Source organism: Petaurus breviceps, unplaced genomic scaffold (assembly GCF_028583685.1).
Source record: "Petaurus breviceps papuanus isolate PSGF00001 unplaced genomic scaffold, PetGlider_PUasm1.0 90823, whole genome shotgun sequence".
Classification (NCBI taxonomy): Eukaryota; Metazoa; Chordata; class Mammalia; order Diprotodontia; family Petauridae; genus Petaurus; species Petaurus breviceps.
The window spans coordinates 3,974,442-3,992,004 of NW_027187352.1; the positions used below are offsets into that span (position 1 = coordinate 3,974,442).

The following is a 17,563-nucleotide window of genomic DNA, read 5'->3' on the forward strand; positions in this document are numbered from 1 at the left end:
CAAACAAGGCTGAACAACAACTAAATACAAAACTTCATAATGGAATGAGCCTGGGACTTGGATTCAGAACATCTGAGTCTGAGTCCCAGATCTAGGAGTAGCTAAATGATATTCATTGCCCCCTTCTTAGTGTTAGTTTCCTTATCTGCAAAATGGGCATAATAATACTTTCCTATTGCCTACCTCATTGTATTACAGTCAGCATCAAGTGACATACTGTATGTAAAGAGCTTTCTAACTAGCAATCTCTAGTTATAATAATTGCCAGTTATTATTTATTGGGTCAAACGAGTGATACAGAAAATGACATACTATGATTTCAGAGGGGCAAGACCATCACCAAAGACTTCATGGAAAAAGTGGGACTTGAGGAGTACCTTAAAGGATGGAAATGAGTAGAAAGCATAAGTGCAGAGAAGGGGAGAGAGCCACATGGGGAATAGTATAAGCCAAGGTTTGGAGATGGGAATGAGCCTGGGACATGTGAGAAACAGTGGAAAGTTCAGTCAAAGGTTCATATAGGACAGTAGCAAGTAATAAAGCTAGAAACAGATTCAAGATGAATGTGACACTTAGTTAGATGATAGCTGGTCTGCTAATTGTTTCATGTTTGTTAGTATTTTTCTCTCATTTACCTATTTTTATTTTTAATAGTAGTTTATTTTTTCCTCAGCTACATGTAAAGAAAATTTTCAACATTCTTTTTTTTTTTTTTTATTTGAGGGGTGGCTAGGTGGCACAGTGAATAGAGCACTGGCCCTGGAGTCAGGAGGACCTGAGTTCAAATCCAGCCTCAGACACTTGACACACTTACTAGCTGTGTGACTTTGGGCAAGTCACTTAACCCCAATTGCCCTCCAAAAATAAAAAAAAAAAGATTTCCAAATTATCTCCCTCCCTCCCTCCCTCACCATTCCCTCCCTAAGGGGGTTAACAATTTAACACAGGTTATATATGTGCAATCATGCAAAACATATTTCCATATTAGTCATATTGTGAAAGAAGAAACAGGACAAAAGAAAAGACTCATGAAAAAAAGTGAAAATAGCACACTTTGATCTGCATTCATACTTCATCAGTTTTTCCCCTGTATTAGTCAGTATGATAGATGTGAGTTGGTACCTCAGAGCTCTTTTCATTTGCATTTCTCCAAGCAATAGTGGTTTATAGCATTTTTTCATATGACCATAGATGATAGCTTCGATTTCTTCATCTGAAAACTGCCTCTTCATGTTTTTTGACCAAATATCAATTGGAGAATGGTTTTTATTCTTATAAATTTGACTCAGTTCTCCATATATTTGAGAAATCAGGCCTTTATCAGAGACACTTGTTATAAAAATTGTTTCCCAGCTTTCTGTTTTCCTTTTAATCTTGGCTGCATCGGTTTATTTGTGCAAAACCTTCTCAATTTAATATAATCAAAATTATCCATTTTACATTTCATAATGCTCTCTAAACTATTCCTTGCTCTCCTAGTTGGCTTATGGTATCATTGTTTACATCTAAATCATGTACCCATTTTGACCTTATCTTGGTATATGGTATAAGATGTTGGTCTATATACCTAGTTTTTGTCATATTGTTTTCCAGTTTTCCCAGTAGTTTTTGTCATATAGTGAATTCTTATCCAAGAAGCTGAAGTCTTTGGGTTTATCAAACATTAGCTTACTATGGTCATTTACTACTATGTCTTGTGTATTTAATCTATTTCACTGGTCCACCACTCTATTTCTTAGCCATAACCAAATAGTTTTAATGGTTATCACTTTATAATATAGTTTTAGATCTGGTATGGCTAGGTTGCCTTCCTCTGCATTTAAAAAAAATTAATTCCCTTAAAATTCTTGATCTTTTATTTTTCTAGATGAATTCTGTTGCTATTTTTTTCCAGTTCTATAAAATAATTTTGGTAGTTTGGTATGGCACTTAATAAGTAAATTAATTTAGGCAAAATTCTCATTTTTTATATCATCTTAGAATACTAATTGATATTTTTCCTTGATAATTTCTTGAAAGATGATGTCTAAGCTCTTTTTTATCCTTCTACTTAATAGTATTTTATTTTTTTTTCCAGTTACATGCAAAGATGGTTTTCAACATTCACTTTTACCAGATTTTGAATTCCAAATTTTACTCTTTTCCTTCCCTTACCCCTCCCCAAGACAGCATGCAATGTGATATAGGTTATACATATACATATACAATCACAAGAAAGAAAAAATAAAAAAAATAGTGTGTTTTGATCTGCAGTTAGATGCCATAGTTCTTTCTCTGGATGTAGACAGCATTTTCCATCACAAATCCCTTGGAATTTTCTTAAATCACTGCATTGCTGAAAATAGCTAAGTTTATCAAAGTTGGTCATTGTACAATGTTGCTGTTCTGTGTACAATGTTCTTTTGCTTTTGCTTTCTTCATGTTAGTCTTTCTAGATTTTTCTGAAATCTCTTAAGTTCTTTTTTGATCATGACTTTCAGATAGTCCAATAATTCTTAAATGATCTCTCCTGGATCTATTTTCTAGGTTAGCTGTTTTTCCAAAGAGATATTTCACATTTTCTTCTATTTTTACCCCATTCTTTTGATTTTGTTTGGTTGTTTCTTAATGTCTCATAAAGTCATTATCTTCCACCTGCCCAATTCTAATTTTTAAGGAATTATTTTCTTCAGTGAGCTTTTGTGTCTCCCTTTTCATTTGGTCAATTCTACTTTTTAGTTCTTCTTTTCAGTGAATTTTTGTTCATCTTTTTCCATTTGGCTAATTCTACTTTTCAAGGCATTCTTCTTTTCACTGGATTTTTCTTTGCATCTTTTATTATTTGGTCTATTCTGTTTTTTTAAGGTGTGATTTTTTTCCCCTTCAGTATTTTTTGTGCCTCCTTTACCAAGCTGTTGACTCTTTTTTCATGATTTTCTTGCATTACTCACATTTATCTTCCCAATTTTTCCTTTACCTCTCTCACTTGATTTTTAAAATCCTTTTTGAGCTCTTCCAGCCTGAGACCAATTCATATTTTTCTTTGAGGCTTTGGATCCAGGAATGTTCCCTTTGCTGTCTTCTTCTGAGTCTGTGTTTTGATCTTCCTTGTCACCATAGTAAATTTCTATAGTCATAAATTTTCTTTTCTGTTATTTGCTCATTTTCCAGACTCTCTCTTGACTTTTAGTTCCATGCTAAAGTAGGGCTCTGCTTCCCAAGTGGAGGGACACTCTCCTAAGCTTTAGGTTTTAGTGCAGCTGTTTGAGGTAATTCTAGGGACCTGTAAGTTTTTGGCTCTTTCCAGGTGATATGATCTAGGGAGGGGTGTGTTTACTGGTCTTTACTGCTCTCTTATACTGTGTACTCCTGAGGGTCTTCCCATCCCAGTCTGATTTTCTTTTTATTAAAGGGGCCTTGGCTTTATTAAAGATCCCTTGGCTCATTTCTTAAACAGCCTTAATCACTGAAGAGGCATTGCCTCAATCAGACTGAGACCTGTTAAAGACCTTAGCTTAAAAAGGCCAAGGTTTCCCACTGCATCCTGGACCATCTCCAGTTGTCCTGATGTATATCTGGCCACTAGACCCATGTGGCTCTGGAGGAAAAAGTGAGGCTGGTGACTTCACACAGCCCTCTCTCAATTAAATCCAACTCACTTGCACATCATGGCATCATCTCCCTGATGTCATCGTCTTCCTTGAGAACGAAGGACAAATCACACAACAGCCTGTCCTGTGCACTGTTTTGTGAGTGACCACAAGCACCCTTTTCAACCCTGGAACTGTGACCGAGTCTTTTCTCCCTAGAGGCTGCAAGCCCTGTGTGCTAGTGCTCCTCCTTACACTGGGACTAAGACCCAGGACTGCAGCCCAAATACAAGCAATGCAACAGAGTCCTGCCCTGGTCCCAGCAAAGGGACCCCTATAAATCTGCTGATCCACTGACTGATCCTCTCACCATCTGAGGGCTGAGAGGTCTGCAAACTACCACTGCTGCCACTGATTCAGTGGCCCCAAGGGCTACTCCTGGTTTTCTAGGGCCCAGTCTATGATGGTGTAGCCTGTACTATACTGAGCTCCTCTCACCCTGATGCAACAGACCTTTCCTGCCAATCTTCTAAGTTGTTTTGGGCTGGAAAATTGTTTCATTCTGTCTTTTTGTGATTTCTGCTGCTCTAGAATTTGCTTTGAGTCATTATTTAAAGGTATGTGGTAGGGTTTGGGGAAAAGCTTATGTCCCTGCCTTTACTCTGCCATCATGGCCCTGCCTGAAAATTTTCCAATTGTTTAGATCTGACTTTATCTGTATGAAAAAGTGTTTTGTAATGGTGTTTATATAGTTCCTGGGTTCATCTTGGCAGGTGAACTCCCAAATATTTTATATTTCCTATAATTTGTTTTGTTTGGTTTTTGAAGCGGGGGGAAGGCAGGGCAATTGGGGTGAAGTGACTGACTTGCCCAAGGTCACATGGTTAATTTTTGTGTTAAATGTCTGAGGTCAGATTTGAACTCAGGTCCTCCTGACTCCAGAGCTGATGTTCTATTAATTGCACCACCTAGCCACTCCTCCTATAGTTATTTTTAAATGGGATTTCTTTTTCTATCACTTGCTACTGGACTTTGCTGGCAATATATAGCCATGCTGATGATTTATGTGGGTTTATTTTATATCCTGCAACTCTGCTAAAATTGTTAATCATTTCAACTAACTTTTTAGTTGATTTTCTAGGATTCTCTAAGCATACCATTATCTCATCTGCAAAGACTGATAGTTTTGTTTCCTCATTGCCTATTCTAATTCCTTCAGTTTTTTTTTCTTTTATTATAGCTAACATTTCTAGTACAATATTGAATAATAGTGGTGATGATGGACATCGATGCTTCACCCCTGATCTTACTGAGAAGGTTTCCAGTTTATCCCCTTTACAGATAATGTTTACTGATGGTTTTAGATAGATACTATTTATCATTTTAAGGAAAGTTCCATTGATTCCTATACTTTGTAGTGTTTTTAATAGGAATGGGTGCTGTATTTTGTCAAAAAGCTTTTCCTGCATCTATTGAGATAATTATATGATTTCTGTTGGTTTTGTTACTGCTATGGTCAGTTATACTGAGAATTTTCTTAATATTGAGGTGGCCTTGCATTTCTGGTATAAATTCCTCCTGGTCATAGTGTATGATTCTGGTGATATACTGTTGCAATCTCCTTGCTAGTATTTTATTTAAAAATTTTGCATCATTTTGGAGCTCTGAGACCACAGATGGTGAGGGATCAAATGGCTGATATAAAACCCCTGAAGCCTGGGACAATAAGCAACTCTGACCCCCAACCCCACTGGAAGCAGAGTCCTACCTTGACAAAGAGTTAGAAAGTTAAGTATTTGGCTGGGAAGATGAGAAAACAATGTAAAAACACTTAGACTATAGAATCTTACTTTACTGACAAAGAAGATTAAAACATACAACCAGAAGAAGACAACAAAGTCAAAGCTCCTGCATTAAAGGCCTCCAAGAAAAATATGAATTGGTCTCAGGACATGGAAGAGCTCAAAAAGGATTTTGAAAATCAAGTAAGAGAATCAGAGGAAAAACTGGGAAAAGAAATTAAAGTTATACAAGAAAAGCATGATAAATGAAAATCTTGCTAAAGGAGACCCCCAAAAATACTGAAGAAAATAACACTTTAAAAAATAGACTAACCAAAATGGCAAAAGAGGTCCAAAAAGCCAATGAGGAGAAGAATGCCTTAAAAAGCAGAATTGGCCAAATGCAAAAGGAGGTCCAAAGGCTCACTGAAGAAAATTATTCCTTTAAAATTAGAATGGAGCAAATGGAAGCTCGTGACTTTATGAGAAATCAAGAAATTATAACACAGGGGCAGCTAGGTGGTGCAGTGAATAGAGCACTGGCCCTGGAGTCAGGAGGATCTGAGTTCAAATCCAGCCTCAGACACTTAACACAAAACTAGCTGTGTGACCTTGGGCAAGTCACTTAATCCCAATTTCCCTACCTTCCCTTCTCCAAAAAACAAAAAAGAAGAAATTATAAAACAGAACCAAAAGAATGAAAAAAAAAATAGAAGATAATATGAACTATCTCATTGTAAAAAACCACTGACCTGGAAAATAGGTCCAGGAGAGATAATTTAAAAATTATTATACTGCTTAAAAGCCATGATCAAAAAAGGAGCCTAGAAATCATTGTTCAAGAAATTATCAAGGAAAACTGTCCTGATATTTTAGAACCAGAGGGTAAAATAGAAATGGAAAGAATCCATCAATCACATCTTGAAAGATATCCCAAAAGGAAAAACTCCTAGGAATACTGTAGTCAAGGAGAAAATATTGCAAGCAGACAGAAAGAAACAATTCAAGTACTGTGGAAATACAATCAGTATAATACAAGATCTAGCAGCTTCTACATTAAAGGATCGAAGGACATGGAATACGATATCCCAGAGGTCAGAGGAGCTAGGATTCCAAACCAAACCAAAAATCATCTACTCAGCAAAAGAGTATAATACTTTGGGGAAAAAAATTGAAATGCAATGAAATAGAGAACTTTCAAGTATTCTTTATGAAAAGACCAGATCTGAATAGAAAATCTGACTTTCAAATACAAGAATGAAGAGAAGCATGAAAAGGTAAACAGGAAAGAGAAATCATAAGGGACTTATTAAAGTTGAACTGTTGACATTCCTACATGGAAAGATGATATTTGTAACTCATGAGACCTTTCTCAGTATTAGTGTAGTTGGAGGAAATATGTGGATACACACATATACATATATATGTATGTATGTATATATGTAGATAGACGGATGGCACAGGGTGAGTTGAATATGAAGGGATCTAAAAAATAAAATTAAGGGGTGAGAGAGGAATATATTGGGAGAAGGAAAAAGGGAGAGATAGAATGAGGGTAAATTATCTTACATAAAAGAGGCAAGAAAAAGTTTTCACAATGGAGGGGAAAGGGGAACCAGTGACAGGGAATGAGTAAACCTTACTCTCATTGTATTTGGTTTAAGTAGGGAATAGCATACACACTCAATTGGGTAACAACACAGGAAAGTAAGAGGGAAGGGGATAAGGGGGGAGGAATGAGAGAAGGGAGGGCAGATTGGGGGAGGGGTGGTCAGAAGCAAACACTTTTGAAAAGGTACAGGGTTAAAGGAGAAAACAGAATAAGTGTGCTTGGGGGGGGGGACACAGGATGGGATGGAGGGAAATATAGTTGGTCTTTCACAACATGACTATTATGGAAGTGTTTTGCATAACTATACATGCATAACCTATATTGGATTGTTTGCCTTCTCGATGAGGGTGGGTGGGGAGGGAAGAAGGGAGAGAATTTGGAACTCAAAGTTTTAAAAGCATATGTTAAAAATTGTTTTTACATGCAACTGGGAAAGAAGATATACAGGCAATGCAATATAGAAATCTATCTTGCCCCAGAAGAAAGGGGAAAGGGATAAGAAGGGAGGGACATGATAAAAGGGAGGGCAGACTGAGGGAAGGGGTAATCAAAATGTATGCTATTTTGGGGTGTGGGGGAGGGGAGAGATGGGGAGAAAATTTGGAACTCAAAATCTTGTGGAAATGAATGTTGAAAACTAAAAATAAATAAATTAATTAAAAATTAAATTTTTTTCATCAATATTCATTAGGGAAATTGAGTCCATAGTTTTCTTTCTCTGTTTTTAGCTTTTCCTGGCTTAGGTGTCAGAATCATATTTGTGTCATAAAAGGAATTTGGTAGGACTCCTTCTTTGCCTATTTTCCCAAATAGTTTATATAGTATTGGAATTAATTTTTCTTTAAATGTTTCATAGAATTTTTTGCCCTAGGGATTTTTTTTTGTAGGGAGTTCTTTGGTATTTTTCAAATTTATTTTTAATTTTCAAAGATGGAATTATGTGTTCTATTTTCCCCTTCTGTCAATCTGGGAGATTTATATTTTTACAAATATCCATTTTGCTTAGATTGTCATATTTATTGGCATATAACTGGGCAAAATATTTCTCAATGATTGCTTTGATTTCCTCTTCATTGGTGGTAAATTCACCTTTTAAATTTTTGATACTGAAAATCTGGATTTCTTCTTTCTTTTTTAAAATCAAATTAACCAGTGGTTTATCTGTCTTACTGGTTTGTTGTTGTTTAATAAAACCAGGTCCTAGTTTTATTTATTGGCTCAATAATTTTCTTATTTTCAATTTTATTAATCTCACCTTTGGTTTTCAGGATTTCCTATTTGCTGCTCAATTGGAGATTTTTAATTTGTTCTTTTTCTAGTTGTTTTTGTTGCAGCCCCAATTCATTGATCTGTTCTTTTTCTATTTTATTGATATAAAATTTAGAGGAATAAATTATCTTTTAAGTACCCCTTTGACTGCATTCCATAAATTTTGGTATGTTGTCTTTTTGTAATCATTCCCTTTAATGAAAATGTTGGTTGCTTCTGTGATTTGTTCTTTAACCCACTTATTCTTTAGGATTCTTTAGTTTCCAAAGAATTTTAATTTCTTTCCTCTGCCCTTTAGTGAATATAATTTTTATTGCATTATGATCCAAAAAGGATACATTTAATGTTTCTGCCTTTCTATATTTGATTTTGAGATTTTTATGTCCCAATACACGGTCAATTTTTGTATAAGTGCTATGTACCACTAAGAAAAAGGTATATCCTTTTCTATCCCCATTCAGTTTTCTCCAGAGGTCTGTCATATCTAACATTTCTAAAATTCCACTCACTTCCTTAACTTCTTTCTTGTTCATTTTGTGGTTAGACTTATCTAGTTATGAGAGGGGAAAGTTGAGGTCCCCTACTAGAAGAGTTTTGCTGCCTATATCCCTCTTATATAGCTCATTTAATTTCTCCTTTAAGAATCTGAATGCTGAGGCAGCTAGGTGGTGCAGTGAATAGAGCACTGGCCCTGAAGTCAGGAGGACCTGAGTTCAAATCCGGCCTCAGACATTTAACACAAAAACTAGCCTTGTGACCTTGAGCAAGTTACTTAACCCCAATTGCCCTACCTCCCCCCCTTCCAAAAAGCAAAAAAAAAAAAAAGGAATCTGAATGCTATATCACTTAGTGAATATGTTTAGTATTGATATTACTTCACTGTCTACACTACCTCTTAGGAAGATATAGTTTCTTCCTTATCTCTTTTAATTAGATCTATTTTTGCTTTTGCTTTGTCTGGGATCACAATTGATACCCCTACTTCTTTTTTTTACTTCAGCTGAAGCATAACAGATTCTGCTCCAGTCCCTTGCCTTTATTCTGTTTGTAGCTCTCTGATTCAAGTGTGTTTCTTGTAAACAACATACTGTAGGATTCCAGTTTTTAATTCATTCTGTTATCCATTTCCATTTTATGGGAGAGTTAATTCCATTCACATTCACAGTTATGATTACTGTATATTTCCCTCCTTCCTATGTTCCATCCTACTTATTCTTCTCCCTGTCCTTTTACCATTTCCCTCCTCATAAATGTTTTGCTCTGACCTCCACCTCCCCCAATCTGTCCTCCCTTCTGTCATCCTCCCACCCCTTTACTTAACCCCTGACCCTTCTATTTCCATGTTGGGTGAGACAGACTTCTATATCCAACTTGATTGTGCATGTTATTCCATCTTTTGAGCCAATTCTAATGAAAGGTTCAAGCGATGCCTACCCTCCCTGCAGTAGTTTTATTTTTTTGCACCTTTCCATGTGAGACAAATTACTCCATTTTGCCTCTCTCTTCCTTCGCTGCCAGTGTAATCCTCTTTCTTACCCCTAAATTTTTTATGTCACCCTCTCAAAGTCACCTCATACTCGCCTCCTCTGTCTGTGTATGTTGCTTCTAATTGCACTAATAGTTACACAGTTCTTAAGAATCAGAAGCATCTTTACTGATCACTTCTACCTCTCTCTGTGAAGAACAGACCCCATGGTACACCCTGAAATTTCCTAGTGACCATCGCCATCTATGAGAGACTCCCCTCTCTCTCCCTTTCCTTTCCAACTACAAGGGGGTGAGAGCAGAAACTGGCCCTGGGGAGGAGGGGAGGAGCTCTATAAACCTCTTTAGGCTGCAAGAGCCCTAAAGCCCTGCCTTAGCATCAGAGTCTTCCAGCTTTATGAGCAGGAGGTTTAACTGTGGACATTTTCCATCCTTTTGGAGTGATCCACTTTAACCCTTTCTTGGGCTGGCCTCTAGTCTGTTTTCTTATCTGGTTGGTTGGTTTCCTGCCTTGTTTACAGAAATATGCACCATCTCTCTCCCTTTTCCCCCTCTCCACTTCCAGCCTTTTCATTAAATCAAGACAAGCCCACCACAACACACATGCACACACACACACACACACACACACACACAAAGAATCACAAGCATTTTCCCATGTATGGATGTAAACATTTTACCTTTATCAAATCACTTATGTTTACTCTTTCCTCTTTACCTTTTTATGCTTCTCTTGAGTCTTGAAATGGGAAATCAATATTTTTTGGTTCACCTCTGGTCTTTTCATCAGGAAAGTTTGAAAGTCTTCTATTTCATTTGACCATTTTCCCCTCTGAAGGATTATACTCAGTTTTGCCAGGTAGATGATTCTTGGTTGTAGACCTAGACTCCTTTGCTTTCTGGAATATCATATTCCATGTCCTCTGATTCTTTAATGTTGAAGCTGCTAAATCTTGTGTAATTCTGACTTTGGCTCCCTGATATTTGAATTATTTCTTTCTGCCTGTTGCAATATTTTCTCCTTGACATGGGAGTTCTGGAATTGGGCTATAATGTTCCTAGGAGTTTTCATTTTGGTATCTCTCTCTTTTTTTTTTAAGCAATTGGGGTTATGTAACTTGCCCAAGGTTACACGGTCAGTTATTTTGTGTGGGTGTTAAGTATCTGAGGCCAGAACCGATCCCGGGTCCTCCTGACTCCAGGGCCAGCGTTCTTACTCACTGTGCCACCTAGTCACCCCGTGGGATCTCTTTAAGGAGGTAATCTGTGGATTCTTTTGATGCCTATTTTACCCTCCCCCATCTTCCCCCCCTCACCCCCATGGTCACATGCAATCAAATATAGGTTCTACAAATACCTTCACATTAAACATTAGTCAGGTTGTAAAGAAGGATTATAACCAATGGAGTGAACAATGAGAAAGAAGGGACAAAACAAAACAAGACACAAGAGAGAAAGCAAGTAGTTTGCTTCAATCTGCATTCAGACTCTGTAGCTCTTTCTCAGCTCATTTTACAGATGAGGAAACTGAGGCAGACAGGGTCACATAGCTAGCAAGTGTCTGAGGCCAGATTTGAACTCAGGAAGGTGAATCTTTTTTACCCTAGGCCTGGCACTCTATCTGCTGTGTCACCTAGTTACCCACTGCCATACGATACAGCAAAAATAATGATTCCTATTTCACCTACCTTTCTTCCATTGGACTATAAGCTCCTTCAGGGCAAGGACTGACTTTTGCCTTTTTTGTATTCCTAGATCTTAGCACAATGTCTGGTACATAGGAGGTGCTTAATAAATGCTTACTGACTGAGTGGTTCACCTACTTCAGAGAATTGTTGTGAGGAAAATGTGTTGTAAACCTTCAATTGTACTATGGGTGTAGGTTATTAAGAGTAATGATGTTAACGTTTATTGAGAGTCCAAGTACTGTGCTCAATACTACCAGAGATACAAAACGAAGACAAGAGACCATCCCTTTCCTTAAGGAACTCAATCAGATTAAGGTCTAAGACAGAAACACAGATAACGATCACAATAATATTACATAATAAACATATTAGAGGGCTATAAACCAAAGTGCCATGTGAGGTCTGAAGGAAAAGGCTGCTCTTCTGTACCAAGGAAGATTTCCTAGGGGAGGCATTTATCAGACTTTAAATAATGGGTAGGAATTTGACAGATGAAGAGGAGGCCTGTGGGGGAATGAAAAATTTAAATACATAAGCACAGGTCCATAAGGAGGGGGCAGGGCACATTCAGAGGGCAAAGGGTTGTCCAGTTTGGCTGGAGGAAAGAAGAGACTTGCCCAAAGTCATGCAGCTAACAGAGCCCAGATCTGAAGCCATGTCATCTCAATTGAAACCCAATGTTCTTTCCACTATGCTACTGTAGATAAAGTTTTTGTCAGACAAAGTATGTTACTTCACTGAAGCTGCACAGTTTAGTAGGTCTTATCATCAGGAAAGTTTGGGTTAGAAGCCTGGCTCAAACCCTACCCAGCTGTGGCCCTGGGCAATATCTCTGAGCCTATGTATCTTAGAAGATACTATATATACTCATTCTGTGATTCTTTACTAGGTCTTCATGTAAATTATCCCAAAAGGATTTGCTTTGCCCTGTAGGCGTGTGTGTGCCTGCACACCTATGAGTGCGAGTTTGAGGATCCATATACCGCTTTCTTGCCTTTAAATAACCCTCTCTATATTATTGATCAATTTTTTTGGTCCATCTATGAAGCAGAAGCTAGATTTGATACTGTAGATTTCTGCTTTCGATAGGAGCTTGAACTGGATTAACACTGAGGTACCTTCCAATACTAAGATTCTATGAGCCTAAGTGACTGACAGAAAAATTCTTTTTAAAAATAGAAAGAGCAGGGGTAGCTAGGTGGCGCAGTGAATAGAGCACCAACCCTGGCATCAGGAGGACTCAAGTTCAAATCCAACTTCACTTAATACTTAATTAGCCGTGTGATCTTGGGCAAGTCACTTAGCCCCAATTGCCCCCCCCAAAGCAAAATAAATATAAAAAGAGCTAAAAAAAAAAACCCAATCCAGCTATAATAAATTAGTATAGGAACAGTTAATCATGTTGCCACTGCATCATAACACAGTACAATAATACAACTCGCTAATGACAAACCTATCATGAAAAAACTAAACAGCATTCAGTGTCTCTTGTTGAGAACACAGTGAAACATTCCATGCATTTTAGCAAAACGCCCATCAAAAACCTTTGCTGAATATGTGCATCTCTTTGTGTCATTCCTTGTTTACTTTATATGTTACTGTATCTTTCAAGAAATAATTTAAAACTATCACAAGCATGGGAAGATGGAGGAGGTGTGCTATAGCTTAAAAAATGGGTACAATGAAACAGATAACTTTAGTAACCAGCAAAATACACATGTGGGAAGTTCTTCCCGTTTCCCTTCAAACATCAGATAAACAAAGTGCTACTGTAGTAATAATAATAGCAGCTCAAGGTTTACAAAGCAACTTCTTCATGGTATGTAATTTAAGTATAATCATCTTATTTTAAAGGCAAGGAAATTGAAGCTCAGAAAGGGTAACAATCTATCTTTCATGCAATTGTCAAAGATGCTTTATGCATCAACTAAATCATGACATTCTTAAATCCAAAAATCTTCAGTGATACTCTACTGCACAGTAAGATTCACATTACTTTGCCTGGCATTCAAGGCCCTCCACAATCTGGTACCCAGCCTGCCTTTTCATTTTTATGTCCTATTTCTGCCCTACATATACACTCTTAAGCTCCAGTCAAACTGGTCTCCTCTCTGCTACCACAGTATTCCTAAGGCAGCCCCTTCTGTACTTACTGAACTCCTATTCATCCTTTAAAGTACGAATCCACTTAACCTCCTATATGATGATGCTTCCTGTGATTCTCCTGGGGTGATCAGGTTTCATTCAGCATTGTGAAACAAGCCAGTGACCTGGGCATGTCTCTTACCCTCATTTGTCTCAGTTTCCTCATCTGTAAAATGAACTGGAGAAGGAAATGGCAAACCACTCCAGTATCTTTGCCAAGAAAATTCCAAATGGGGTCACAAAGAGTCAGACATAACTTTAATCAACTAAACAACAACAAGGTTGCGATAGATAGTGGAGAGCTTTGCATCCCTGACAAAGAAGTCAAAACTTTACTTGGTAGGCACTAGGGAGCCACTGACAGTTTTTGAGCAGAGGATGAATGATCAATTCTATGCATAAGAAAGATATTCTGGCAGCATGTGATGGATGGCTTAAGGGGAAGCTGGGAAGTAGGAAGAGTTACAAGGAGGTCATATTTATATTCAGAACTAGTGATGTGACTTTTAACAACTTCTTTAGGTTTGCCAATAACTTGCTACATGCCCTTAGGAAAGTCATCATTAATTCATAAAAGCAGAAGAGAGCTCTGTGGTCTGAGAGTCAATTAAAGTCTGTTTGAGACCTATAGTTACCAAGAGTTTTCCATTTTTGTCTCTTAATCCCCCAAAAGGTCTAGAGGCTCTAATGATAACACTAAACATCCTTTTGTGAATTTTCTCTATAAACTAAATCTCCCCCCCCCCCCCAAAAAAAACCCTTTTTAACTAGGGGGAAAGCTAAACAGAATAATTAATAATAATGGCAATAGCTTGTGTTTATTTAGTACTTTTATTTCCAGGGGGCAACTCTTTGTCCCCTGAATGTGCCCCCTTCCTCCTAAGCCTTTGCTAATGCAATCATGTTTTGCATTCACCCACTGGCCTCCTCTTCACCCTGTCAAATCCCTACCTGTTTTATTAGTTTATGTATGGTTACATATCCACATCTACTCTCTCACTGATTTTCATCTCAACACTAGAGTAGGTGATGGCTATTAGAGTATTTTCCCCATTTTATGAATGAGAAATAAGGTTACAGAGCTAGTAAGGAATGGCACAGGGATTACAATGCCAAGCCCTGTGTTCTTTCTATTACAGACTCTATGCCTTCTAAACTACGTCATGGGATTGTTAAGAGGCTCCAAAAAGCCAATGAGAGTATAATGACTTTTAGCTTCGAAGCAGTATACATAAATGTTATTATTGTAATTATTATCATTTCAATAACATGGCTTTTTAACTCAGCATGAGTGTCCCAGCCAACGCCCAGTTCTGATTTTCCCATTCTCTCAAAGGAGAAGGGCAAAATCTGGCTATGTCTTTTGCCCTCACACATAGGGCAACAAAGAGAAGCTATCTGTTATGAGTTCTATCTTATTGCAAGTCACTTTCTCTCTCAGGGCCTCAGTTTCCCCATATATGAAATGAGGGGGTTGGCCTAGAGGATCTCGAAGTACCCTGTTAACTCTGACACTATATTCTTATTCCATCTTAATTAATACTCCAGGGTCTTTGGTGTAGGGCCCCTCCAGTCCTGCTCTTCTGTGACTGTTTGTTATCAAGAGGTCAAGGCTGAGTTTTCTCTCACCAAGAATGGCCGATCTAAGACACGCTTCTCAGGAACATGGAACAGGTTTTCAATTGAGGTCCATCTCTTCCTTCGAATCTGTGCAGGGGAATGTTTTTTGTGCTCTTCCTGAACATCTGTGTGTGAGTTCACGACCTGCTTGAACTTCTTCTTTAAGGAGGCTTTTTGGGCCACCAGCCAGTGGCTTTTACCTATAAAAGTTAAAGAAATGAGAAGGAAGGGAAAGAAAGAAAGAAGATAGACAGGAAGGAAGGAAAGAGGAAAGAAAGGAAAGAAGAAAAGAGGAGAGGAGAGAAAGGAAGATTGGAGGCACAGAGAGGGAAAAGGAGAGAAGGTAAGAAAGGGAAAAGAGGGGAGGGGAGGGAAGAGGAGAAAAGAGGACAGGAGAGGAGATGAGGAGGGAAAAAAACCAGGCAGAATAAAGATACTATTTATTTCCTTTCTATATGTCTCATATAGGTACATGCAATTATTTATAGGTTGGTGACACATACTCAGTGCTTCAGAGCTAGAAGCAATCCCAGGTCTCCTTTTTGAACTCCCTTCTAAAACCTCACTAGGAGGATGATCATTCAAGTTCTTCTGTGTATATACCTGTAGTGACAGTGACCTCACTAATTCCTAAGGTACAGGAGTCTTGAGGCTTGTGGTCTGATTGGTGTGCACAGCTCTAAAGAACATCAGGGCATGAGCTGATGGAGAGGGAGATGGAGGTCACCACTTCTTTTTAAGGACCTAACTCCATCCTGTCATTTAAAGATGTTCCAAAACAGGATTTTCCCCTACAAGAAACTCAGAGTTGAAAGTGAACTTTGTGGACTTATTTGGTCCAATCCTTACCTGAAGCATGACCCTTTAAAAATACAGGACAGGGGGTATCTCTAGTAACAAATGTTTCACTATGGGCAGCCAGGTGGCACAGTGAATAGAATACTGGCACCACCTCCTCAGGAGGACCTGAGTTCAAATTCAGCTTTATACATTTAACGCTTACTAGTTGTGTGACCTCGGACAAGTCATTTAGCCCTAATTGCCCAGCCTTCCCCCCTCCAAAAAGCAAAAACAAAAACAAGGCAGCCAAGGCACCCCATTCCCCTGGAATAGTGAGTTCTATGAGGAAGTTTTCCTTTATATTAAGCCAATGTTAGCTTTCCTATAATTTCCACCCAATGGTCAAAGTTATGCTGTCAGGAACTACCCAGAATATGTGTTTTCCAGAGAGATGAAAGGTCAGTTTTACTCAGTGAATTAGAAGCATAGATACAATATACACAAGACAGGGTGAGGAGGGAAGACACAAACAGCTAAGGAGTTTAAGAAGGGTTTGATACAGAAGATGGCGGTTGAGTAAACTAGGTATTCTAAGAGGTGGAGACAAGGAAGGGGTGAATTCCAGGCACAGGGAACAGTGAAAAGGGATGGGAGAAGGAGAAACTGCTCCTTTTGCCTTCTGATTTCATTTAAAGAGAACTGGGTAAGCAAATGAAAGAGGAAAGAGAGATGAAGAAGCCAGAAAGCCAACCCAGCTAAGACCTGAGTTTGAATCCTATCCATGATGCAAAACAGCTGTGGGATCCTGCGCAACACTCAGTCTCTGTCAGACTCAGAAAATGAGATTCTGAGCCAGGAGGATGTCTCAGCTAACAATAGTTGGTCATGCCAATGCTTGCCGTTTAAACACTGAGGACATTCTGTTCCTTCACAAACTTAGGCAGGAGCACACTGGGACACTGAGGTTCTATCATTATTGTGTTGGAGAATAAAAGCTGTAGGTTTTTAGGCTTTCTAGTAGGCGTGCTCACATGTAATACCCTTTAGCTCTTGAGACTTCCTGGTCCTCTATACCTCGAGGCTCTGGTCCTCAGCCAAATGGAAAGTCATTATGCCCTTTCTGTTCCCTAGCTTGTGACACTGTATATAAAGAAATATAAAGGCAGCTCCAAGTATAAAGAAAAGGAAAGTTTCACCCTCCTGGCACTACAGGGGTTGGAGGAGCTGGTTTCGGAAAACAGGTGATGAAGTGCCTGCTGCCTATTTTATGCCTTGTTATTTACCTTGCATTTGATTTTAAGTAAATGTTCTTTTGCCTTACTGTGATGTCACCTGTTTAATTCTGGATGGTCTGAAGGAGATTCAGAGAAAAAGCGATGGCTTGTTTGTAAGCAGTGGTTTTTCTGGAAGCATGAATGTAGGAGCATGGCATTAAGTGAGCACAGCCTGTGCCCATGCACTGCCCTCTTATTAGTTTGAATGGTTATGATTTCACCCTGGATCTTGTGGTGGTGATGATAATGATGACTTAGAGGGAGAGAAGACAGAAAAGCAGTATGGTTCAAATTCCAGTTCCAAGGCAAGAGGCCTTGACAGAGGGGAGGGAGGTACACG

At 38.4% G+C, this 17,563-nt stretch overlaps 1 protein-coding gene across 1 annotated transcript in view; it reads right to left on the bottom strand.

Annotated features, from left to right (window-relative positions):
- XRRA1 (X-ray radiation resistance associated 1) overlaps positions 1-17,563 on the bottom strand; it is a 132,248-nt gene that overhangs the window by 73,084 nt on the left and 41,601 nt on the right. The window contains exon 5 of the mRNA XM_069070849.1: positions 15,179-15,369. Coding sequence (XP_068926950.1) covers positions 15,179-15,369 — 191 coding nt within the window. The remainder of the gene's footprint in view (positions 1-15,178; positions 15,370-17,563) is intronic.